Below are 26,300 nucleotides of genomic sequence, written 5' to 3'. Positions count from 1 at the left end.
GCTGGATGCATGAGGTAATCAATAAGAAATCACTTAAAACAAACAAACAAACAAAAAAACAACTGCTTTTTATTGGATACAGGAGTGCGGGGTAGACAAACAAAAAGAACCCACACAGTAATCTGAAGTAGGTGCTCACAAAAAGTGAGAAAAAAATAATTATACCGCAGACATAAAAGCCTCCAAAATGCATTTCTACCCTCTTATATTCAGCGTTATCCAATTCTATTATTAGATGAGAGCAATGAATTTCTACTGCTGTAAATTCACGTATAGTAGTTAAATTACAAATGCCTTGTAATTTCCTGCATAGTTTAAAGCAGGTTCATTAAAATAACAAAAAGATTCTTGAGTGACATCTGTACCAGCAGCTCATTCATATTTAAATGAAAAAGAAAATGAAATTCTTTTATCATTTCACTGAGATCTACCAGTCATCCAAATCTATTCCAAGATGATTCATCAACTCACCAACCAAATATGATGGGGAAAAAAAAAGTTCACAGATGAGCTAACGGAAATTAATTTCAGGACTTTATCAGATATTTATATACAGGTTGTAATCAAGGTGGAACTTGCCTTCCCCCTCTGTTGAACAGATCAGAAGGAAATGTGATGACCAATAGGATCGCACAATTCTCACATATCTTAAAAAAAAAAAAAAAAAAGCAGGACATTTATCATACCGAGTAAGAAGAGGTATCTAACCTTTTGACATATCAGAAAGGTGTAAGTTCTCACAAGACAGAGATCCCTACACTACTCAAAAGAGGGAAGGGTGACAGTCAGGGCTGGGAAAAAAGACAACATGGAGGTCGCACGACTACATGCTTGCACAGAGAGCGTATCAAGGTCACGATGAATGGGAGGGAACAGCACAGCTGGGACATTTCCAAGCAATGCGTACACAGACCAGGAACATACTCAATACAACATAAAACCATCTGTGTTGAAAGTTATACCACTCTCCAGGCTCTTCCTTCATGGACGGTGCTCCTCAGGAGCTATACAAGACAAGGCTATGCTAATTCCCTGGTAGTTACAACACTTGGTTGGTCTCCTTGCCCCTTCTCTAATCTCAGAATTAGTATCAAAAGGGGGTGTTCAGAAGCTACTGGTCACGTGAATTCTAACCACGTCCCAGCTGTTGCTTCTTTGTTTGCATCTTATTTTTGAACAGAAATCTAATCACTGCAAGCACTTACCAAGGGTTGTGATACATCTACAATTAACCATTTTAAAAATCAGGAGAACTAAAAAAACAACTTAAAGAAAACAAACAACCCATATTACTTAAGCAACAGCTGTGAAGAACTTGAAGTTAATTTCAGAAAATGGTGTAGAACACAGGTGGTCTGACTCATTAGCCAAGAATCCCTTTCAGTATTAAGAACCATAATAGAAGGAGCCCAAGGGAAAGGGGAAAAAAAATCCTAGGCAGACAAGGTTTCAAGTGTTGAAGACTTAAATTCTGGGTGACAGAAATGTCTTTGATTCACAGATCTTTTACTAGTGGCAACTCATTTTGAATACGTGCCAATAAGGATTTGCTCCTGCAAATCCTGCAGAGAAGTCTCTGCTGATCACTGCTTACTCTCATTTCTCAATAAACCTTCTCTAATGTCAAAAAGTGAGTTTACCCTTTTTTGTCCAAGATATATAAGAACAATATGGAATAACAACACAGAAAATACGATCACAGTGACGAACATAGATTCTTCAGCAAAAAAAAAAAACAAAAACAGAACCGTTCATCAATTTCTATGCATCTCCTCATAGAACAAATAACTTCAGCCACTAGTTATCATGCAGGCATGAAGAATAATCTTGACCAGAAGTACTTCCTCCTCTCTCTCTCTCTCTCATCTGTCCTTGAGACAATTCTTACAGCTACTTCCCTATGAAACTGCTTCAAGCAAATCTGATGATGGCTTGACCAGTCTGTAGACCTGAGTAACATAAAACAATTGTGGCACTGCGGCACACACAAGACACCAGCAAGAATAATTTCCGCAGCTGCGATAACACTTACAAAAATTACTTTTGAAAGTTGAATAATTTATTAAGCCTGACAGCACTTCAGAGTTTCAAACTCAGCACCCAACTGACTGGATGGGGGAGTTGCTAGGGGGTGGTGTGGAGTGTTATGCCACAAAGCTCAACACACAAAGAGCCTCATTAACATACAATGACTGCCTCTATTGTAAATGAATTTCACAGCATGAGCTCTGCCATATGCTAACAGACTTACACTTTAAAAAGTTTGGCTGATTCTGGCTATATAATTACTTGTGTCCCCAGTTTTTGCTTACTTTGTCGTTTTGAACTGCTTAGCTAAGAACGCATTATCCTGTGAAATTAGAAATCTGAGAGCGGCCATAATGTAATGGGGATAATAAATGTAGTAGAATAGAAATTTGATAAAGGGAAAATGTTGCAGCTGTTTTGAGGAGCCTATTTCTGTACTTGGGTCAGTGTGCTGCATTTTGTAAGATGATGTGGTCATTCCAAAAAATATAAATGCTTTTCTCTACTATTAAATGACATCCAGACAGAGAACTTCTCCCACATGGTGACAAACAGCTCCCACTGAACCAAATTACCTCCCCACCTGGAGAATCAGCTTCTGTGATTTCAATACAACATTCTTCCTCACAGCAGGTGACAAGGAAAGGTTTCTTTATCCAATCCATATAGATTTGTAATGCCTAAAGATAGCAGCTATTTATTTCCTACAGAGAGATTTTTCTGTTCCCTCCTTACCTTCTACCTTCAACACTGGCCTAATTCCCTTTATTATTTTTAAGCACCACTTTATTGAAAGAAGCACGCAGAGTATCAGATTCCAGCTACCCAATGTATTTGGACATAAGTAACTAAAACAAAGAACTTTAACCTTGTACATATCAGGATGTGCATTATGTTATTAACCTGCATAGCAGCTCAGTAAGAAAAATTTCATGAGTAATATTACCCAAATGTTGTGGAAAGGAGCCCATGGGGAAAACAACAAAAATAAGCCCATTTTATGCCACCAGAATATTTGATTAAATACTACTATGCATTTCTCAGTTTCTAACTCAGTTCTTCACTGAAAACTTACTTCATGCCTCCAGAAACACTGATCCATATTCCACTGGGACCTTTCTCAGTTTCCATTGCTTCGCAATTACAGAACAAAGACAATATAGCTTTTCAGCTAGCTGAAGGATGTAGAATCCTTTTCACCCAAGTCCCCAAGAGATCCCTCTAAAGATCACTGAAAAACTTCCATTTCATTGTTTCTTCTTCCTCCACTTCCCTTGGGGCTTTGTTGTTTTACGTCTATTGGTAGCACGCCTCCTCAATACTCATGTTCCTGGGCCAGTCTAACCTTGGAAGCAGAAATCTAAAATAAATCTAAAATAAGAAGAGGTAACACCTTGGGAGGCAGATGCAGGACAGAGGTAAAGGGAACAAAGGGTATCAACAATACACCCAGGACAGCAACTCAGTCCCAAGCAGAAAACTAAAGAGAACAGCAAGGTGACAAATTCCTATGACTGTTGCTGCAGCCACCTAGGACAAACAGGCTGGGACAGTAAGGGACTGGGACAAATAAAGACTGAAAACAGTGACTCAACCAAAGACCAACAGTATGAGGCTATGTCACTTTGATATACATGGAAACAGGACAAAAGTGCCACTTTGAACACAGTAACTTCCAGCCCTCGAGTGCTACAAGACATGCTGAAGCAGGGGACATACCTCACACGGTTACTTGCACAGACTGACCAGCATGAAAGTTAGCTAAGCTTGAAAACAGCACGTGCCGAAGCATCAAAGTACAGTTTTGCACTATGGCTTTCAATCCATTTGCCTCCATAATTGTGCAGGGTCACATGCTGTGTACAGACTTGGCCACCTGAGTCCTTGTGGGCAGGTGAATCATTCCCCCACATACAAGTCTGCACACCCAAAAGTAAGCACATCCACAAGGAAGGTGAAGGGGGTAAGAAATCCAGCCTACACACTTTACTGTCACAATTTCAGCTCATTCTATCGTATTGTAAAGGCAAGTTCCTCTCTCAAAGTTTTGCCCAATAAAAATAAACTGGGCACATTGTGTCTTTATCCTTATTCCTATGCATTTGTTAAGGTACTTCAGAAGGTAGTAAGCATAGTTACTGCATACATCTAGCAACTATAAAAGCACACTAAGAAGTCCTTCTGGTCACACTTCCCATTGTCCTCAAGCAAAACATTACCTCTGTCAGGGTGAGCAACTAAGTATGTCATAAAAGATACTAAGTACTACACACTAAAAAACAAACAAATAAACACTGGTGCTTTGTTTTTAAAATATTTTTAAAATATTAAGAAGTCCCCAGCCAACAGATTTAGGCCGCATGTTTATTACATGGCTCTGCTTGACAATTCTATACCACACTTGCTCTCCAATACAAACAAGAGAGGAGGGAAAGACAAATTGCAACTGGGTAGTTAAAAATACCTCTTTGAAAAAAAATCAGGGTCAGATATTAAAACTAAAACAAGACTTTAAATGCTGTAATCATAGGTTAAATATTTCAGATGCTAGAGATTCAGCTGGCTGTCTAACAAGGCAGATTCAAAATTAACATCCAAGCTAAGTCATCTTTATTATGAATGTGCTGTGCAGTTCTGTCCAAGCCTCCACAACAATTTTTGTATTTCACTTATCATTCAAACAGAGGAGTCACAGAAGCAGATTCTACCAAGATAAAAAGAATCCATTAGGCACCAACAGAATGGACAGAAACATTTCAGGCTAAGAAATATTTTAATTTACATCTGTCTGGTGTCATTATGGACTCAGTTCTTTGTAGCAAGTAAGGACCAACAGTAACATTTCTTGTGGGTTTTTTTACTCCTTTTCTTTTCTGTCCCCAGAGTTCAGTTCAAGGCTAAGCCGTCATGCTTAAAGGTACTGGGAACCTCATAGGAAATATAAACAACTACAGCAATTTAAGGAAGTTGAAAGCAGCTTAATGCCAAACACAAGAGCTGCTTAAAAAGTACTCTAGGCACGACTTGGCTCCACAGGCTCTGGCTACAGCACTGACAAGGCTTTGTACTGTGACTTTAAGGTAGGGAGGGACTCACGTGCCACAAGCACTGCACCTATCAAGAGCTTGCCTATGGAAAGAGCTTTTTCTGGTTTCTTCCAAAAGACTCATTACTGCTCTAATCCTTTTAAATGCAAGGGAAGCAAAAGCAAGAACATTATCTTCAGCACTCAAATCTCTAGCAACAATAAACAGCAACTCTATCCATTCATCTTATGCAATAATCTACAATACTAAATTTAGTAAAATACTAAATAATACTCCAATTTTTACCCCATTTACTATTTACTACACAGGTGACAATGTAATTTTTACATGCAGTGTTCAGGTGATGAAATCTCCTCATATCTTGGCTGGTCTTTCAAATGAAAAATTGCCACAATGTGCTATGCCAGTAGTGGGCAGTTGAGGACAAAGCTGCCAAAGGGAGTAGATTTAGAGCAAAATACAAGTTGGAAAGCAAGGAGGGCAAATGAGTGGCTATTACAGACAGCACTTACTGCAAAAATTACTGTCAGGAAAATACAGTTTAAGTGAACATATAGCAGAAAATGTTCTCTAAAGGTTCTGGTCCTGTCTTACTGCATGCTTCTTACACATGAGAAAACACATGATGCAAATATGAAACTCTTGACTGAAAATTCAGTTTCAAAAGCACAAGATCTCAGTGCTTTAAAGACCAGTGATGTGACAGCATAAAACTATAAATTCGCACTAAGTTCATACATATATAACATATATGATATATATGTTATATAACAGGTACCATCTTTCACATCTTATAGCGTGCAAATAATTCTGACGAGCTGATCCTTACAAAGCTACAAGTAGGAAAGGAGACCAATTTTTGAGCACCAAGAGGTAAAAATTGTTATTTTCTGCCACTTGTGGCTGTACACCCCTTTGGGTCTACTTCAAAATGAATAAAATCACACATCCTGCTTAGTTTCCAAATACTCAAGGACTGTCACTAAAAATCACTAAAAGTGATTTGGAAAGCCAAGAGAAGACAAGAGAGAATTTAAGGAGAATGACGAAGTTACTAAGGACAACCATCTCCGCCCTGCCATTAAAGAGCTTGCATATAAAAGTTGACTGCTGTAAAGCCATCATGGATCAAACCTTCTCTTTATATACAAATACTGATAGCTATTGAGAAAAAAACTGCATTTGCCTTGTTCTAATGAACAGACTTTGCAGTGTCTGGAAACTACTGCTACCTTTAATCTCTGAAAGGCTATTAGAGACAATTCAGCTCTTTGATCCCAGGAGAGGACCACAAGCAGATATAAAAACCTCACATTACTCCTGACATCAGCTCAATATTTCTTCCCTTCTGTGGGTCACTTGCCTTGCTCCACCTCTGGCTCCACCTCTCTTAGACCCACTTCAGAGCTGACTACCAGTGGGGAAGGATCTATTCTGGAGTTTCATAGTGAGCCCAGGATACGAGTAAGCTTTCTATCTATTCTCTTTTGGTATAACAACTGCTTAGCCACACTCTCTGGTATATTTCATAATTATAACATCTGTACATTCATTGATTATACAGTACTGAAATTCTTTTATTGTATGGAAATTAGTGATTAAGTCAGAAATAAATTTTGCTCTTAAAGAAACAGTGACTTGGACTTCCACAAGCACAGAAGAATTCAGCTGCTGGCTCAGACAGTAACACTGCTTGGGGAGTCTGGCCTCAGCTGCAGGAGGTTTGGCATGCAGCATACGTACCTTAAGGAGAGCCATGGCAGCTCGGCATCTCGCAGTTTTTATGTTCTTTAGGTAATGAGATTCATCCTGAAACAAAACCAGCATGAAAATGAAGACAGCTCTGATCCACATTCCAACTGCAGGCTAAAGAACAAATTCTCAGTGCTCTCAGCTATCTAATATTACAAGCCTGCCATCCCAGAGGATATTCCAAGTACTGGGATAGTCGCATCAAAATCTCAACTAGAAGACAGCATGGGGAGTACCAGGCTTCTACCTTCAAACCCACAGTTGTAATTGAACGGAATGGAAATCAAACCTTAATGCCATGAATCTCAAATGACTACAGGCTAGTAAAAAGTGGACAGAGATAGGTGGAGAAAGAGGAACATTGATTCTACCACCGATGCTCGTTTGCCTCAAATTTCCACCTTGATGCCCCTTTAAATGCAGCAAACACAGGAGGCCTATTCATTGTTATTTCCCTAAACAAAGAGGTTAATGAAAACAATACAAAAAAAAATAATCTAATTAGCATCCAACTGCTCTGCTGATAGGGCTCACCAGGTGGAAAATAGCCTCCTACTTGAGATGTCACCCCCAAACACCCTTCACTTCTTCTGCTGTAGCAAGGCAGATTTGGACACAAAAAATAATTGGCACCCTCCAAGGGTACATTCTCATCTTTCCACATGTGGATGAGCAAGCAACCATGTATGCTTAGTACACACCTAGTACAACTGCTCAGTCTCTCGGGTACAGCCTTCTCCTTCCCAGTTAACAAATAACCCACACGAATAGCCCCAGTCAGTGAAAGCATGCTGAATATAAAAGCAGAGAAGCTCAGCTTTCAGTAGGACTACATAAATCTGTAAAACATATAGGGTCCAAAGCTGAACATACAAAGACACAGAACATCTGCAGCTCAGGGGATTCCAATGCAGCAGTCCAAGAGCCCAACTCTCTTTACAGAAAGCAGCAGCCCAGACAAAGCAAGAACCCCTACTTCCACTCTGAATGCCTTGTACAGAAGGGGGCCAAGGGAAATAAAATTAATTTCCTCATGAGTAGTTTGGTCTCCAAAGACCTCATCTACTCCCATATTCCCACATGACGCTGAAAAAAAAAAAAAAAAAAAAAAAAAAAACAAGAGCTATTATGTTCCAAGTGTCATAATCATGAGACAGGTGGATCTGTTTCGCTGAAAACCATGCTGAGAATGTGAAACACTTGCAAGAAGGTATGTAGACACTTCTAGTCTTTACAGTCTTTAAAGCTGGATTTGAAACATAAGGAGTTTTGAATTTTTAAGAAGTGAAATCTAGAAAAATACCTTTTACCACAGCTCCCAAAAAGGTGAAAAAATAAGTTTCAAAACCATTTACAACAGTAGTGATACACGTGATCAGTGAAAGCTTAATGCACACTGTCAGTGGTACTCAAACACAGGAAGACTTCTTGATGCTTCACCCACATACTTGGTGTTGAGAAATTATCTGGCTCGTTGGATAAACATTAAAACCAAACATCAAGTCCAATTACCATAAAATGACATAATTCCAAAGCTACTGTATTGACATACCACATACAACACCTTAGTCTCCTATAAGGAGCATACCCAATCACAGTGAAACCAGGGAGGCACCCTAACCAGTAAAAGAGAAAACACAGCCACAAGAACCAAAAAGGTTTCAGAGAACTCTGCTGTTTCTGCTCACAGAGCTGTAATCACAGTCACAATTCTAAGACAATTTCAGTCCTAAAAATGGCCTGCCTTACACTTCTCTGCTGTACAATCCTAAAGATACCCCATTTGCAGTATATAATCAACTTCAAAACTCTAGCATACTACTTACAATAATAACTACTTGGAAAGTGCTCTTGAGTTGCTTGTCCATTTTGCTGAGGAGGTCAAAGCTGATGATGTTAATCAAACTTGCTGTTAGGCTGTCTTTGCCAGTCACTATAACATTAGTGCTTCCTGGTCTCAATGATGGAAGCCACCTGTGAAATGCCTAGAAGAGAAGAGAGTGATTAATTGCACTACTGTGCTCACATCCACTGCAAAGATCCCCAAACCCACCACAGTTTATAAAACAGCATCCTCATGGATGCTTAGAACAAGGAACAATCCCACTCTCCATTAGACACCAGGTGAGGGCTTAGAAGGGGTGAGCAGCCTTCACAAGTCAGCACTGCTAGTAATAGGAAGATCAAAAACAGCACTCAGGATGTAAGGCCAAATCCACCTTCCACGATAGGAAGACTCAAAAATGATTTATTCTTGCATCTTACTGAAAAAGAAATCTGATCTGCAGTAGAAATGTGTGTAACCTCCTGACAGTGTTACCTGCTGTATTTGTAGCCAGAGAATGCAATGAACGCTGTTGACAGGGAAATTCATCATTTGCCCACTCAAAAGGCTGTGAAATACAGCATTCTGAGCAGTAAACATCTCTCACTACAGCAATGTTTACTCCACAATGATGAAGTACAACACATCCATACCAACAAAAACTTCCACTATTCCTCCTTCTTAAAAAGCCTACCAAAAATGAAAAAAAAAATACCACCACCTCCCAGTCACAAAAAAGATGAAAATGACACCGCACTAGCTTCAATATGACAGCAGATGAACATGTGGGAAGTCATTCAAATCAGCCTCTTGAAATGCTCCACACACCACAGGAAGATAACCTTCTGCAAACACATCTGTTAAGTACTGAGCACCCACCATTTCCCTTGTAAATCTACTCCCAACACCACCAACCCCTCTACAACATCTAAGTCCTGCTGACATTGCCCTCTAGAGGAGAGCTGACATTGCTCTAGCAATCACAACCTGGTCTCTGTAGTAATGTATTCAAGGACTGGTGATGGGAAATGGCATCTCTGACTCAAGCACCTTCACCTGTGGCAGTCCCCCAAGCCCCATTCTTCCGATTATCCAGGGAAGCGATAGAGTCACTTTCCTTGGATCAAGAGAAAAGAGTGGATGTTGCACTTAGGAACATGGTTTAGTGAGCACTGCGGTTGGACTAGATAATCTTACTGGTCTTTTCCAATCATAGTGATTCCATGAATTACATGCAGCAGGTACATGATTCAAATGCTGACAGCACATGAGAAATTAACAATTGCCTATAGTCACCACTTACGAGCATCACAACCAAAGCAGACCACTATGTGGGCAAGGTTGGATCAAAACCAAAAAACATGGGGCTGATGCTATGCAAAACTGACAAAGGCAGCAGTAGTAAAAAGAATCTAGAAGCTACCAGCTGAACTGCTTTCCCCTTTTGGAAAGGTCACATGCCTACTTCATAGAAAAGAGAATCTGTCTGAATATCTAAGTTTCAGCACAGAACTCCAAATGCACACCTGCAGCACTTCTCATCCCTTCTTGCTATTGCGCTTAAAATACATAAGCACTCAAAGGCACGAGCCTGGAAAACTGAAAACTAAATCCTGCACTTCTGAGATGAACACAATTTCTGGCTATTCATCTCCAGAAACAAGAACTTTATGTTAAATGTATCTGTACCGAATGAATTGATGTTACAGACCATAACCTTCACCTTTTTGTACACCTTCTGCCAAACATTTTCCTTAGATTCACATCCTTCACTTACTGAAAGCAACACAGAAAATTTTAAAGCAAATCTCCTAACAAATACCTCCCACAACAGCCTCCCAGGGAATCTGGAGGGTGTAGATAGAGGAAATGAAGCACCCAAGTAGAAAATTCTGATATTGCTTAAATCTCTTAGAGCAGAGTAGAGGAGTTTGGCTGTAGATACCCAGGACTTAAGCAACTTGGGCCCCAGATTCCTCCTAGTAGGTCTCAAACAGGAGCCATGGATACAGGATAGGTACTGAACCACAGGTCCATAGGCCTTTGAAACAATTCCTTTGCTTTCACATCTCAAACACAATGAGCATTGCTCCTTTGTTCAGAAATCTTTTTTCTTCTTGTCACTCAGTGTTTTGTTGCACTACTGAATACAAAACACAAGCCAAGATGTTCTTATAACCAGGTTACAGTACAAAACAAAACAACCACATTTCCACCAATACATTTCTCACTTTTCCATCAACGTAGCATCCCAGGGAAAGCAACGTAAGGAAACCTTGTCTACTCAGACATGGAAATTACTGACCTGAAACATCTGACTCACATTTTTCTCCCACAGTGATTACCTCACTAGCCTACGGCAAATAAAAAGCCTCAGCTTACAAGTCATGACACTGATTTCTTTCAACCAGTTACATCTCCCAGCCATTCAAACTTTCTTGGGCTTCTGATTAACAGCAATAACAGACTCAAAGGAGTCATATCCTTGACAGACTGAATGACATGGTATGACAAACATTTAATGACAATGATAACAGAACCTTGTGAAAAGAGGTGAGAATTTCAGCATCTGAACTTTTATTCCAGCAAGTCCAGCTATAAAGGGATTGAATACAATCAACAATTGCTTCAATTAAACTACTGTCTTTGGCATTAATGAGCAAAACACCTCTTAAGAGCTAGCTGACTTGCAGGAACAAAGTTAAGAGGCTCAGAGGAGATATTTTCTCTAGATCTCCTTTCCAACAGCTGGACCACAAAAAGAAAATCAGCCAATAAAAGAAAGTAGGCATATAACATACGGTCAGTGCAAACGTCAAGCAATTTCTCTGCTCTTTAAAAAAGTACAAGTTTTACTTTCTTCACCTTAAAATACATATGTTTAAAAAAAAAAAATAAATAAAATAACTTGTCCTGATCGTTAACACAGAATAACCATCACATATGCCCTCTACTGGCCATCCACATGATCATAAACTCACAGTACCTCTGCCCATGTAAACCTCACAGAAGAGGGAGTCACCACCAGCAAGGGCCATTCCTTTCGGTAGTAGGCAGCAATGCAGATTGCCTGAACAGTCTTGCCCAAGCCCATGTCATCCGCAAGAAGTAAACGGCCATTTCTTAAAACTGCAAAACTGGGGAAAATAGAGAGGGGAAATATGAGAGTCAAGAAGTGGTCCCATTTCTTTCCTTTCTCAAGCCCTGCCTCTTTCCTGGTAGCCAGGATAAGTACAACTCATCTGTCTACATCAGATGAGGAGGGTTCTGTAGAACTGAGAAGTGAAAAAATTAAATCCTTCTGCAGATCATGGATGACACCATACAGTGAGTATCAGCTGCAGTAGCTGCACAGTATCTGATGAACTACAGACGTCTTTGCAGATTAAGCCTGCAAGGTATATCTCATGAAGTGACCTGAGCTTTTTATTTCAGTAAACCTATACGTTCTCCATTAGTCTTAACACAATTGAGCAGCTCACAACAATCTTCTCTCAAAGCTTAAATGGTTCAGCCAAGTGACCCTGGATGGTTACTCAGAGACACTGATTTAATACATGGAGCAGACTCAAGATCTTACAGTTATTTAAAGAGCACATTCCATACCATTATTCATGTTCTGTCTTAAGAGTTCATTCCTATTGGGCTAAGAAAATACTATTTATAGCATGATCACCTAAGTAGCAGTAACTATGGGCTTTCCTGGATTGCATCTCAAATTCAACAACTGAATGCTATATATGGCAGAAATAGGGCCACGTGAAAGTTTCCCTCTGCATACAATTAGCCATTTTATGCCTTTCATCGTCAGGTTTCCATTTCCTGGCACTTACTGTGTGCATTACTATTTTAATACAAACAAACAACAGAGATGCACTGGGTTAGGAAAAGATGACCATACAAAAGCATCATATGACAATCAGGCATATGTTGAATCATGGGATAGAGATGAGAAATTTAGCACGTGAACAATGCTATTTTTCCTCCTGACTAATGATGAAGAATTCTAGCTGGAAACAAATAAATGTGTCATTCAAAACACAACACACAGGCACACAAAAATCAAACAAAACAAACCAGGCAAAACATCCAAGAGTCCACAATATCACAACACAAGACTATGGAGAAACATTAAGTTCTCCCCATGAAAGTGAATGAGGCCTCTACACTGATCTATTGAACTGTAGGCAAGGATTAGATCTCAACAGCACGCAAAAAGGACCTACTTCACACCTTCCCTCTGAAAAGGCATGAGGCTTGTCACAATTTCAGAGTCCACTACTGAAAGGTCAGCATCAGGAAAATCCATCTTCTGTGATGTAGAATTCCGTATTTGAGCAGCAAAGGCTTGTATGACTGTCCCAGGAAGTGGCTCCACTTCTACAGACACAAGGTTCTGGAACACTTTCACTGCAAAGAACAGAGCAGTTAATTATCAGAAAGGGAAACATACACACATTAAGGACACCAGGGTAACATCCCTTGACCTCAACAACAACATTATCTCCTACCTTTAGGCAGCTCAAGAAAGTACCGCATCACACACTCGTGTCAGCCTGGCCTCTTCTCTGAAATCTATTTCAGCAGCAGATGATGAATCACATTCCCTCCCCTCATATTTAGACTTGATTATAAAAAACTGGAAGTCTGATGCCATCATTCAGAGATGATTGCTACTAATACAGCTGGAGCTGGATTATTCACATAGAGGGCAGCTTAGGGCACACTCTACTCAGAAATGAAAGTATGGATTGGAACAAAAGAGCTCTTGAAGTCTAGAAGGCAGAAGCATCTTGGGATTCTGCATTAAATATCTCTCAGGTCTCCACCAGCCGAGTGCATGGATCGGGAGTTACATGAGACAATTACCTAAAGGTCACACATTCTCAGCTTTGAAAACTCACTTCTCCTCCTGTTACCTAAATTCACACCAGTTTGGTTCTTTCTGAAATGTAGATAATCTCCCATTCTCCCACACTTGGATAATTCACAGAATCAGAACTTACTCTTGTACTCAGAAGGCCATCCCTCAGGGGCATGACACCAACAGCAGCTCCTTACTCAACTGGTGCACTCTGCCTTTTACCAAGACAGAAGTTCTGTAGTCCACAAGCTGCTACCTGAATCCCTCAGCACTAGTGATGTTTGACTTAAGGCCTCTTTCTGCTTCTCTATCCCACCCAAAAAAAAACCAAAAAAATAAACCTCTTCTTAATCCAACAATAAGTTTATAAGAAAATAGCAGTTTAAAACATGATTGCAAGGTCCCTGCTCACAATGATTAGTAATCAGTCTCTGACCACTGACAGAAACAAAAGGCACCTCTGCAGATGAACACAAACACTCATGCACAGATCCTTTATGGCAAGGAGAGTAGTTGGTTTGTATACAAAGTCAGAAAGATATGAAACAACTGTTTGCAAAAATGACCAGAGCTGTGCACACTGAAATAAATACTCATGACACCAGCAGTAAATGCACCTCCAGAACTCAGCTGAAATTAGAATGTCCATCTCCAAGAGGTAAGCAGCAGAATGGATCTCTGTCATATGAAGGGGAAAAGCAATTCAAAGAAATATACATATGAAAAGATTTCCATTCGTGGTTGGGCTTTGGCCAAACTTTTTAAACTCTCCAGTTCAATTTGTACTTCAACAGCAAGAACTCTCTCCACTCGAAGTACAGCACAAGCTTGTTATTACACTCACAGACTGGGCTATGTGTTAGCATAATTGCTACAATTTGCTCACTGATAATTCTGTTACTGTTGTTCGTTACATGAGCTGGAAGAATGATTAAGATATATCTGCCACCAGCATGATTCATCCAACAGACACATTTTACTGAAATGACCTTTATATAAAGGTGACTGAGCAACTAGGAAAAGAGACATTAACCTCTACAAACAGTTCCAAACTAACAGATAGCACTGTTGGAAATGGCAACCAGCTTTTTTTTTTTTTCTTCCCCTGACATAGCTAAATTAACAGGCACAAACCTAATGCTGCTCCTCTGAAAGGCACGTGCTACAAGAAGCCTCAAATGCCCTCACTAATTACTCCTTGCAAGAACATCTAAAGAATTTTTTGTGGTTTGGTGTTGGTTCTTTTTTTTTTTTTTTTTTTTTTTCAGTTTGATTTTGCTTTCCTTAAATCTGTGGGATTCTGAATTAACGTAATGTGTACAACTGCCAGCAACCATAGTGACAGGCTGGGAGATGATGCATTTACTCAGACTGCTCTTACTACAGGATGGGCCCTTAGCAGATACAAAAGGCCCTTTTAAAAAGCAGTGTGGGCTCATCAGCTCCCACTGAATCCAGAGCCTGTGAGCATCACCATCCTGGAGTTTCATAAGTCACCACCAAGATACACTCACTTCTTTCACAGCCTGCCATTGCTACAAGGCCCTATCACTGGAAGTAGAACAGCCTGGTAAGCTTTGCTCTGCACTCTCTTCTAAGTAAGAGGTGACTGTGCAATCTTATGAATTAATGCATGCAGAAAAAGGAGCAAAACTTCACGGGTAGGCTGGCACTGGAGATTATACAAATACACCTAAAGACAGTGCGTAAGACTGTCTGTAAGGACACTTGGTAGCCACCATGCTTACCTGTTCAAAGCTTTCAAGACAGAAGATAGTAATCAATTTTCCTGCAGTTCCTTAGTTCAAGTATAGCTGCTGTACGTTATAAGCAGTAGCAATTTTATAATAGTTAATATAGGTCCCCTAAGAAGTCACACAAATTCAGCATAGAACCTTACAAGAACAGGCCAGTGTGAGTAATACATATTTATACAGTTTTGAGTCTGGGTAAACAGTATAAGTGTCTGACAAAGCAGGAAGACGCTTGCTTCATGGTTCATTAGCCACTCATTTCATCAAAATGAGAAGGCTCAGTCCAAGAAACGAAGCTACAATTCACTTACTTCCCCAGAAAACAGCCCTAGACAGAAAGGAAAAAAAAAAAAGGGAAAAAAAAATAAAGGACAGCTACTCACTCAGTTTGGGATAGTCCTCCAGTAAGAAATTCCACTTTCTGGTCTTCATATCTGCAGCAGTTAAAAAAAAAACAAAAAAAACAAAACAAGAAAACACTACTATAACTTTCTTAAGCCTGAATTCTCTACACATAAGAATGTGGTTATACCCATATATATTCATTTCAAAACAGATTTAACAGAATTCCTACCCTGTCCATCCACCAATTTTCCTCCCTTTGTTTTCACGTTAAACAAACAGTTTGAAGAAAGTTAGAAGCATGGACACTCTGAAAAGTAACATGAAGTCCTGACTTGTCTGGCAATTCTACACCCAATTTGCATGTGCCTACAACCTCCAGGGAAGACAGAGAATCCAGAATCAGTAAGACAGAGTGAGCTAGGTAGAGCTCTGCCCAAAAAGCCAGAGCTGCAGCATTTGCTCTCCATGCTGTCACTGACCTGCTGTGACACTGGCACAAGCCACTTTACCACACTGCACCTCATTCCCACGTAACTGGTGGGAAAACTAGTGTGTACCTTTGAAATCTAAGTGCCAACAATAGAAGTGCTCTACAACTCCACTTGCCTCAAAAATTTTCAGTAAAGCTGCTAGTAAACACAGTCTGCTCAGACAGTTGCAGCCAGTTGACAATAAGAACAAGAACTTAAGTGTGGCCTCTGTACTGGCAAACTGCTGTCACATCCCACCTTGAGAGTAAATATAATGCCAAGTGCTGAAATATCATCTTGACTAATAGGCTCTGAAGAGATTCTCTGGCACTGTGCAGGGCACAGATACAACTCTATACCAGAACTAAGCTCTCAAAATCTTTACCAAAGCACATCCTCTCACACTATTTCAAAGACTGATGCCCTCACACACTCTCTCTCCTCCAAATCATTCATAGCACTTCAAAAGCAGTCCCGGTAACATTAAAATAGAGACTCACCATAATTTCTGGAATTCATCTGTTTGAACACTCCAACCACTTCTGCAGAATACCCAATATCAACCTCAAACCGAGAGCGAGAGATCAGCACACATTTCCCTTTGACATGGGCTGAGGGTTTCTTCCAGCTCTTGCACATGTTCAAGAGGGATACCATATCAACCCCACTGCTGCTGAAATGAGGGCCTGATGAAAACTCTACTGCATTTTCTCCTTCCAGTGGTGCCAGAATCACAGAGGAAAGTTGACTTGCTGCTTCCACTAGAAAGAAAAACATGAAATACTAAGGAAAGACTGGAGAATGCTGGTAAGCTACTTTGGGAAAGGAAAGCACAAGAGGATGTGAAGATGTCTGGCTTGCTTGTCATTTAAAGGGGACAAAGATTCCTTAATTTAACTTTGAGGGACAAGGAATAGAGAACAGTGGAATACAGCAGGGCCAGGGCGAACATGCAAGAGTATAGGTGTCAGAGCTCACTCAGAACTGCTACGGTGTTAGGCTCCTGCTGTCAACAACCCCAAAGCATGGCTCACCTGGCCAGGCCAGGCCAGCCAACCTACAGAAACACATTCAGAAGCAAACTGCACACAGCCATAGCATTTTCACATAAAATGATGCAGAGAGGCATGGTGATCAACAGTATGTGCCTGGGAAGATTGGAAGGTGTATCTGCAAGTAGCAAAGGAGAAAGATCTAAAAATTTGTGTCTCTCTATTCACATGGACATCTGAGCAATCTCATCAAGGAGAAATGCTCAGTAAGCATAATACTGTAGGAAGGAATCTCATACAAAACCATAGACCTCTCCTTTGTTACAAGACCATCACCCTTTATTCTAACACAGCTTGCAGTTAGGCTTGTACTTCTGCACAGCCAGGTGGGCTCCTATCTTACAGTTTGCAGCAACCACCTGCATCACGATGCTAGGGCATGGGGAGAGACAAGACATATTTTTGCCAGTTGAAGACCATGACTAACAACACTAGTGCGTGTTACGTTTTTCCCTTCTGCCTCTTTGTCAATCTATATCCACATGGCTGTCTTTATCATTACAGCTGAAGTTACAGTTTAAGGAGAAAAACAAACCCTGACATGACACAATTTCCAAAAATCATTCTCTTTATTTGCAAGTTCCTTGGTGCAGAGACTCCACTCTCATCTGTACTCAGTACACTTCAAGCAAACCAGCAGCACTTAAATAATGAATGTGTGTGGCAACCCACATGGGAAGCTAGAATACCAGTACTCAACTGTGGGTTTTTCAAAGTGCTCAACACAGGCCTAATTCTGTTCCCACTGAAATCAATAATGATTTATCACTGGCTTCAAGACAACGTACTTCTGAAAAGCTTACCTGACTTGTTTGCCTCTCTGTCATCTCTCAATCTTTGCAGAAAATGACAGTAGAGAAAAAGATAAAACCATCCTTGGTATGTAAAAAAAACAAAAAAGGCAAATTCATTTTCAGCCTAACTCAGAGCTTTAGAAAATTTAGACTTTTTCCTTTTCTGATACCCAAAATTAATAGGAAAAATAGCAAAAAAAAAAAAAAAAAATTAAAAATAAAAAAAAAATTGAAAAAGAACATACTTCAACAGATCTAGAAATTAAGTATTAGCCAATAGAGTCAGCTGTCAACACAGACTCCACTATAATCAGGCTTGTTGACTCCTAAGCAATTCAGCAACTGCAGAGAAGGTTAAACCTAAACTAGGCATTTAGATTACATCAAAAATCATACTTCTAACATACTACAACATGTCAAAAAATAATACCTGCTAAAAGCCTAAAAGGTGGGCATTATGTTTGAGTATCACCATCTTTTTTCATTACTCCAGACAACAACAAAGTAAAATCACAATCAGAGAAAGGTTATGGTGGTGATCTTCAAACTTAAGAGCCTTTCTTATAATTCAACAGTCCATTTACTTACTGAAACTGCTGTAATCTTCTAGGCTGAAATTCCATTTTTTCATAGTAGGATCTAAAATTAGGCAGAATATGAGTTATTTGAGGTAGAAAAAAGTGGTGCTGTAAAACATTTATGCCAGACAATACAGAATCATTCTACACGTGAAAATTTCTCAACAGACATCTGAAAAACAGCATGCCCAGGCTTACAGCTACATGGCACCAAATAAGGCCACAGGGCACATTAATGCTAAGGCAAGGAGAATGCAGCAGTCATTCACAGGGAGCAACATCTGTGGGAAACAAAAAGAGAATATAACAAAGGCATAGGGAAAAGATTAGCAAGTAGAGAACTCCACTACTCTCAATAACCCAGTTAATACTCAGCCCACTGACTCTGAAGTGGCCTATTTTCCCATACTAATTCATTAATAACTTCCTTCATTTCCAAAACACAGACCAGCTACCAACACTGAACTTCTTTGAGCAGCTCATAAAACTTTTGATTTCTTGGCTAAATCCAAACTCAAGATTTTATGCTCAGAATATCTTTTCAGTTCCAGCCTTGACTTTTCCAGTGCCCCATTAATACCATACCATATATTTGATCCCAACACTAGATGCCCTGCTAAAAACATAAAGCTACTCCAGTTTCAGCACATATTGAAACTGCAATCAAAACACAGAACAGAGAAAACAGCAACGAATCAATTCTTACCATATTTTCTGGTTGGTATCTTCTTAAACAAAGCAATAAGTTCAGCATTATACCCTACTTCAACCTGGAAACGGTCTTCCCCATATTTCACACATTTTCCTTTTGTGACAGGATTTGCTTTCTTGCAAGAGGCAGCTTTGATAGAGTCTGCAACAGCAGGGCTGGTCAGCTTCTGCATCTTACCACTGCTTGGAAAGGCACCACTTCCCCCCTGTCTTTCTGTTTCTGGTCTGTTTATATTTATCACCATTTCTGAAGAACTCAGAGTGGTGCTGCTTGGTGATGAAGCATATTTTATGGCAGATTTGCTCTGACTTTGTAAATCTTTAATACCGTCAGAGTTCCTGTTACCAGTTAAATTAGGGTGAGATGTTTCTGTAGGGTTTTTGAAAGCTGGGTAGCACTTGGGCCGCTGGAATGTACCAGGATTAATTAAAGCTTGTTGTCCATATTGTCCATCTGAGTAATGTTGATGGGAATAACTCAGAGAATTTGGGATCGACGTAGGGAACTGCTTAATGCCACTTGCTTGTTTTGAGTCCTCTGAACAATTCTTTTGTTGCTCTCCCTGTGAACCAGCCATCTGTTGGCTTGCAGTATAATTATTATAATCTTTCTGAAGATAGCTCTTCTGCTCCGCAGGAGTGTCTGGATTCTGTTGGGGCAGGCTAATGAACCTGACATGATTGTTATCTTGCTTCAAGCTTCCTCGATTGTCTGGACTCTGTTCTCCTACCTGAGGCCCAGTGATCCCCAGTTGCCCACCTTGCTGGGCTGCTAGCCTCTCTGCTCTCCTAGCCAAAGCCTTTTGGCGGTTCTCTTCAATTCTTCTCTTTTGCTCCTCTGTAAGGCCAGATGACATCTTCACCATTTCAAACAAACCTGAGTCAGTACATCAGTATTTCATCTCAGAGGCACCTGCTCTTTGATAGGAGGCCAGTCTGAAAAAGAAAGCAGCAAAAGTTCCAACTTTGTCCCAGGCAAGCTTAACGCACTGACAACTCACTGCTATCAGTGACTGGTTTCTAACAACCTTTCAGTCCTCAGGCATCTCCCAGCACATAGCAGACACACACTCAGCTGCAGAAGGGAGTGTCAGCTCCTCCCTTGAGAAGGGTCCTCTTGTTGCTGTGTTTGTGAAGAGCTCACTGAAAGCGAGCAGCAGGCCCCCACCACACCTCCTCGGCCTCTCTTCTGAGAGGCTGCCCACCTCCTCCAGTGCTCAGAGATGGACTTAACTAACTGTACAAAGTCAGGCCCTCTTCCCATCCCCTCCCCCCTCCCACAGCTGATGTTCCATCTCTGCCCCAAACCTGCAGGATAAGGAACTCCCCGACCTCTTCAGGGCCCGGGAGCCACCCCACACCCAAAACACTTCCCACTCGCCAGGCTCCCCGCTGCCCACAAAGGCCCAGCACCCTACCACAGACCGCAGCTCCCCCACCCCCGCTGCAACGTATGGGCTTAGCCCTGACCGGCCCTCCACGAACGCCCGCACACCCACCGGCGGGCAGAGGCCAGCACCGACGCCTCAGGGCGCGCAGCCGCGCAGACTACATCTCCCATCGGCGCCCGCCGTGCCGCCCGATGGCGCCAAACTGCCAGAGGCGCGCGGCACGCTGGGAAATTGAGTCTTCCCCGCGCGGCGCCATCTTTGAGCCGCTAAGGGAATGTGGGTGGGAGGGGTCAGAGGCAGAGTCAGCTGTGCTGCGTTGTGCTCCTGATCACGTGCGGGTGTGCGACCTCCGTTGCAAGCTACGGGCTGATGTTTTGTTCCCTGGTGCACCAAGACGTTTTGGTGCAGAGTTAAAAACACTAGTAATACATTTGAAAAAGCGATACTGCCTTGATAATAATGTAATTATTCACATTTTTATTAAGGTTCAGAATAGAAGTGTTTCCATGGGTTTTAATTATGCATATCAAGTTGTCCTTCCTGGACAGCCAGGATTTCTTTCTATGTTGCCAGGCGGGGGGGGGGGGGGGGGGGAAGGCAAGGAAACAGCCCTGGGAAACATGGTTCCCCCATCCGTATCTCATGCTGTTACTGTCCTGTCCAGTGGCAGCTCTGGAGCCATCTGCTCCATCTCGAAATGCCATTTTCTCTCACACACCCCTCAGCTGGGGATGCGGCAACCAGCTGGTTGTTTTGCAGTTTATTTATTCATCCTCTCTGCTAGTTAATTAAAAAATGTTATCCTTAAATTGCTTCCTGATTAAGCAGCGGTAACTGTCATTAGTCAGGAGCTCGTCAGCCTGAGAAAAACAAGGCAGGCAGTGAGATCAAGGTGTGACCTGACACACAGCCATGTGAGTGCCCTTACTCACTATGTGAGTGCACAGATTCTCCCAAACATACAATTTAAAAAGCAAACAAAAAAAACCCACCACACAACAAAAATGAGACTGGGGAGATCTGGGTCCAGAGTTTGGTCCCAGCTTCTCTTAGGAAGTAGCAAGAAAAAAGTTGAAAAGACAGCAGAGCAGGGTGTGCAAGGAAAGGAGGCTCACCCTATGTTTTCTCACATCCTTTCTGTTTACTCTTTTTATCCCCCTGCAAACCAGCAGACTCCCAGTGAGGGAGGAATGGATACGACATCTTTATTTTTTCTTACTTTTTACACTTCTAACTGACCAAAACTAGACCAAATCCTGGTACCACAAAGCAGTAAGAGAGAGAACATGCAGAGCATAATCCTGAAAGTATTCCCAGCCAACTCCCTCCCAAGCAGCTCGAGGTCTCTGCTGTTGGGTCCTTATGCTTGGGAGATTTAGGGGGAAAAAAAAAGACTTGGGAAAAGTGGAAAAAAGCCCCAGAGGACGGAACCTGGCTCACAGAAAACAATTAGAGAGCATTGTTTTGCAGAGGGAAGAATTGCTCTTGGGTCCCATGATCAGGCAGAGACACAGACAGACGTTGAAGCATTTGCTCCATATGGCACAACTTCAGCAAGGCACAAAGAACAGACCAACCGTGCAGAGAACAGACCTACAAAGCAAGAGGCCATTTGTGAGCAGTTTGCTGGTAGCACTCCAGGTGTCCGTTCAGTCAGAACATGCTTCCAGCAGTGGCTTGGACTCACTCTCCACAAACCAAGTCAGAGTGCAGAGATGCAGTAAGAAAATCCTGGGAGGGCTGCTGGGTCAGCACACCCCAGTTAATATCTCATGTTGAATGTGTCCACTTCTCATCTTTTCCAACACACTCTCGTGGTTCTCTGCATGGGTTGAGCTGTACAACTACATCTCGCAGTCTCTATGGATCTTGGTGAACTACATGCAGAGTCACTGTGTGCATCACAACCATCCAGGAGATGATTGGAAATGCAAACCTCAGCCCACACTCATGGCCCTTGAATGCTCCACCTTCTCAGAGGCATTTGGAAGCCCACACAAGTTCAGCAACACCATTTCCAGTGCTCAAACATGCTAGTCTTCAACCATATGGAGAGAACCTTAGTTGCTCTCTTTAAAATAAATTCCATGCTTGTGATCGTTTCAGCTCCTTCCCAGTTAAAACCTGGCAAGTGACTGGACTGGGGATATTCAGGTCAGTTCTTCAGGGAAGATGTCAGGGAAGGAGAAGCAGAGAAAAGCCTGTGGATATGCAGAAGTTTTGGTTTTGTTTTTTTTTTTGGGGGGGGGGGGGGGGGGGGAGCGGGGAGGGAGGTGTTTGTTTGTTTGTTTGTTTTTGTGGTTGGAAAAAAACAATTTGAATATGCTTTTAGTGTCTAACATGAATACTTTCTACAGTACCTGTCCTCCAAGGGCTGAGGGGATGTGTTTGGGATGCTCAGTGGGATCTGAGCTTTCTAATGGAGCACCAGAGCCCCAGGTTAAGAGTTCAAGAGAGTGTTTGGCCTGTTCTTGGGTTTTGGACTGGACTTGCGTGTGGTAGTTGACCTCACATCCCCCATTTCTGATTCTCTGTGGGTTTCTGTTGTTAGACAGCCATTGATTCCCTCTGCTTTCTCTTTGCCACTGCACATCACGGACCGTGGCTGACCCACTGGACAGCCCAGCTGTTACCACAAGTAGACTCTGAATAAGGTCTTTTCCCTGAGCATCTCTGTAGCATACAAGTTCAAATTTGGAGTTTGCTAAATCCAGTTGCATCAACACTGATGAAGGAAGATCTCCAGGGCCTTTTGTATGAGATTTTCTAGAATTTAAGGGTTGTTCCCCTCCTCTGATTGACAGCTTAGTGAAGACCACTTCTTTTTCCCTGCTCCTTGTCCACTGGGTGCAAGGAAAATTAGTTGCCCTCACTCTTTTGAAGCAGCCTCTTTTATCTACACAGCTTATTCTTCCCTGGCACACTGAAGCCTTCCTGCTCATGTTTATAGTACAACCCCACCAACAGATTGCAGGGTCTCTTTTCTGCCTTATGTCCTTCTTGGCTGGATTCCCCTCCACAGCTCCAGTACAGAGCAATGGTCTGCTCAGCACATGGCCTCCGCTTTGCTGCCAGGCCACCGCCTCACTCACAGGGCTGCTGCATGGCTGAGCTGGCTCTTCATCTTTTATACAATGCTGCCTAAGTGTGGGAAACAGTTTATTGGCATCTGAAAGAAAGATTTAAAAGAAAAAAAAAAAAAGGGGGGGGGGGGGGGGAGGGAAGGAAGAAAGATCTGCATTAAGATGCAAACAGTGATTCCAAAGCTTCTGTATTGCCAGCATTTAACACAACAGGAGGTGTGATCCCGCTCCAGGAGGCACAGGCAATGTGGTCTCTTCGAAGTCCTGTAGTGTGCTTGAGCTCAGGCCAGAGCACATCCCTCTGCTCTATACAACTGCTTTTTTTTTTTTTTTCTTTTTTTCTTTTCTTTCCCTCTTTATTTATTTGTTTTCTTTGTTTTTCTCCAGATGCTGAACAGAGCTTTATCATGATGAAACATGGCTGAACTGGCAGAAGGGTACAAAGAGAGAAGGGGACAACCATGTGCACACAAAGAATTTAATTGCATAAGCTTTGTTTCCTCAGGAAACCAGGCTAAAGAAACAAAAGTTGCATTTCCAGTTCTTTTCTGGAGCTTAAATTACTGGCCTGGTTTTTGAGCTCAGAATAAATAGCTAATCCTAGTGCCGCAGTATTGATATGAAGCCAGCTTTTGAGATCCTGTTTGTTAAAACTAACCACAGTCCTCTGCCTTTTCTCTTCCAGGTGCACAAGATACACAGAGATACTAAGAAATCCTCTAAGCAGGAGCATCAAAGGTGATGATGGTAAATAATTAACCATCAATCTAATGTTAGCAGTCTTTTGCCCTTGCACAGGAGCAGCATCGCTCCTTTAAAGATCTCAAAGCACACTTCAGATCAAGAGGTGTAGGCAATGAGGTAGCGGACTTCTCTGAGACACAAAGTCTGGGCTCAAGGGGGCTTCCAAGACACAGACCCAGGATTGTGGCATGCCAGAGACTTTCCTAAGAGTCCCAGTCTCACACTAGATTCTGGTACAGCTGTTTGTCCTAATCTGCTGTGTTTTAGGCCACTACTGCTTTACTGAGGAATGTAGGCTCAGGGCAATCCTCTGCCTCAATCTTTACTTAACCAAGTATGCAGGAAGGTTGTTCTCATCTTAGAAATCTCCACGAAGGCAGAGCATGGAAAGTGAGCCAGAATCTGGCCTTGCCAAGCAGCACAATTAAGCACACAGTTAACTTGAAGTGTGCATGCTAACGTTTGTTATTAAGATTCCTCTCTCAACAGAGATGGTTTTCCTTTATGTTGGGAGTCTCATCTGCTACACTGGGAAGTCGTAGGGTGATTTGTTTGCTACATTTTGTGTAGCAGACAGATCTAAAAAACACTTGCTGTCAGCTGTAGTATTTTGCTACTAGCTTGTCTCAGTGACTTCCACTGGGCTACTTGGGATAGCAGTTGCCCCACTCTTGGAGTGTCAGGTCAGCGTGCTCATAAGACGCTGCTGCAGTCGCTGCCTGAGTGGTGCTATGCAACTCTCATTATAAATAGCAAGGGTTGTGGGCAATGGGAATGCATGTGCCTGTATTTATGGAGGTATTTCCCCATTTTGATCGCAGTAAAACTCGTGATAGCTAGATCCTAAGAAACAGCTACAAAGGTTCTGCTTAAAAGTGTGTGACTACAGAAAGCAGATGCTCATCAAGTTAAATAAGGAATTTAATTAGCCGGCATTTTATCTTTTTTTCAGCAATATGATGACAAATCACATCTTAATAAAATAACATTAGGGAGCAGCACAATTCCAGTGCTTCAGGAAATGAGAAGCAGTATACGTTATAGGCCTGTTCCCACCAAAGAATGCATTCTCATTCAGAAATCTGACATGATGTTAAAAGGATAATGTTTTAGCAAAATGGTCCTCTGGCATTTAGAAAGATCTACAGCCACTTCCAGCTTTAAAAGGCTGAAAGTAGAGTGATAGGGGAGAAAAAAGTGGCATGAAGAACACAAGGGACTGGTAGGCAATTATTATTTTTTTTTTTTCTCCAATCCTCCACTGTCAAACACACACAGGGTTCTTTACAGATGAATAAAAGGAGTTGTCCTTTCCCCCATGGGACTATAACTAAACACAGACATGGTGCACTGTGCAATAAGTAGCAGTTTTAATGTTTGTTGTGTTGTCAGATATGTCCACATTCAATTACAAACTCCCATTTGATCTAGGAAATTGGTTTTATGTAACATTATGATCACAAGTCTCACTTTCAGAAAGGTTCCTGAAGGATTTTCAGAAGGTTCACTCAGGTCACAGCTTGAAGGCTGCAGAAGTTTGTCTCAACTCAGGTGTAACTTCTGGGACTCAACAAAGTAGCATGTTTTAGAATATTTCTGTCCAGTAAAAAGGATTATTAAAATACAAGAAAAAAAAAATCATTGCTTTAACAAGAGTTATAACAATTAAAGATGATGATATTTCATTTCATTATACAAGAATACAGGAGCCACATGTCCCATTCAGCATGGTTGTCTATTGATTCCTTTCTTCCGTCTACCAGCAAGCAGATTCATGTTTTAAGTGATAATTCATGGGATTAGTACTTAATTGTCCATCATAAAATGCACTGTTTGATCCTGAGTGATATCTCGAGGCAGTA

The 26,300-nt window shown here is 41.5% G+C and overlaps 1 protein-coding gene across 1 annotated transcript in view; it reads right to left on the bottom strand.

Moving 5' to 3' along the window:
• SMARCAL1 (SNF2 related chromatin remodeling annealing helicase 1) overlaps positions 1 to 20,077 on the bottom strand; it is a gene marked incomplete at both ends in the record, with an annotated part of 33,643 nt that extends 13,566 nt beyond the window's left edge. The window contains 8 exons of the mRNA XM_079539285.1: positions 6,819 to 6,884; positions 8,654 to 8,812; positions 11,639 to 11,789; positions 12,879 to 13,062; positions 15,654 to 15,704; positions 16,586 to 16,846; positions 18,520 to 18,570; positions 19,216 to 20,077. Of these exons, the coding sequence (XP_079395411.1) occupies positions 6,819 to 6,884; positions 8,654 to 8,812; positions 11,639 to 11,789; positions 12,879 to 13,062; positions 15,654 to 15,704; positions 16,586 to 16,846; positions 18,520 to 18,570; positions 19,216 to 20,077 (1,785 nt within the window). The remainder of the gene's footprint in view (positions 1 to 6,818; positions 6,885 to 8,653; positions 8,813 to 11,638; positions 11,790 to 12,878; positions 13,063 to 15,653; positions 15,705 to 16,585; positions 16,847 to 18,519; positions 18,571 to 19,215) is intronic.
• Between the last annotated feature and the right edge of the window lie 6,223 nt (positions 20,078 to 26,300).

The sequence above is a fragment of the Tetrao urogallus genome (assembly GCF_951394365.1).
Source record: "Tetrao urogallus genome assembly, chromosome: 8".
In the NCBI taxonomy this organism is placed as follows: Eukaryota; Metazoa; Chordata; class Aves; order Galliformes; family Phasianidae; genus Tetrao; species Tetrao urogallus.
Note: the sequence above shows the minus strand (reverse complement) of the source record. Positions and strands in the feature narration are given on the sequence as shown.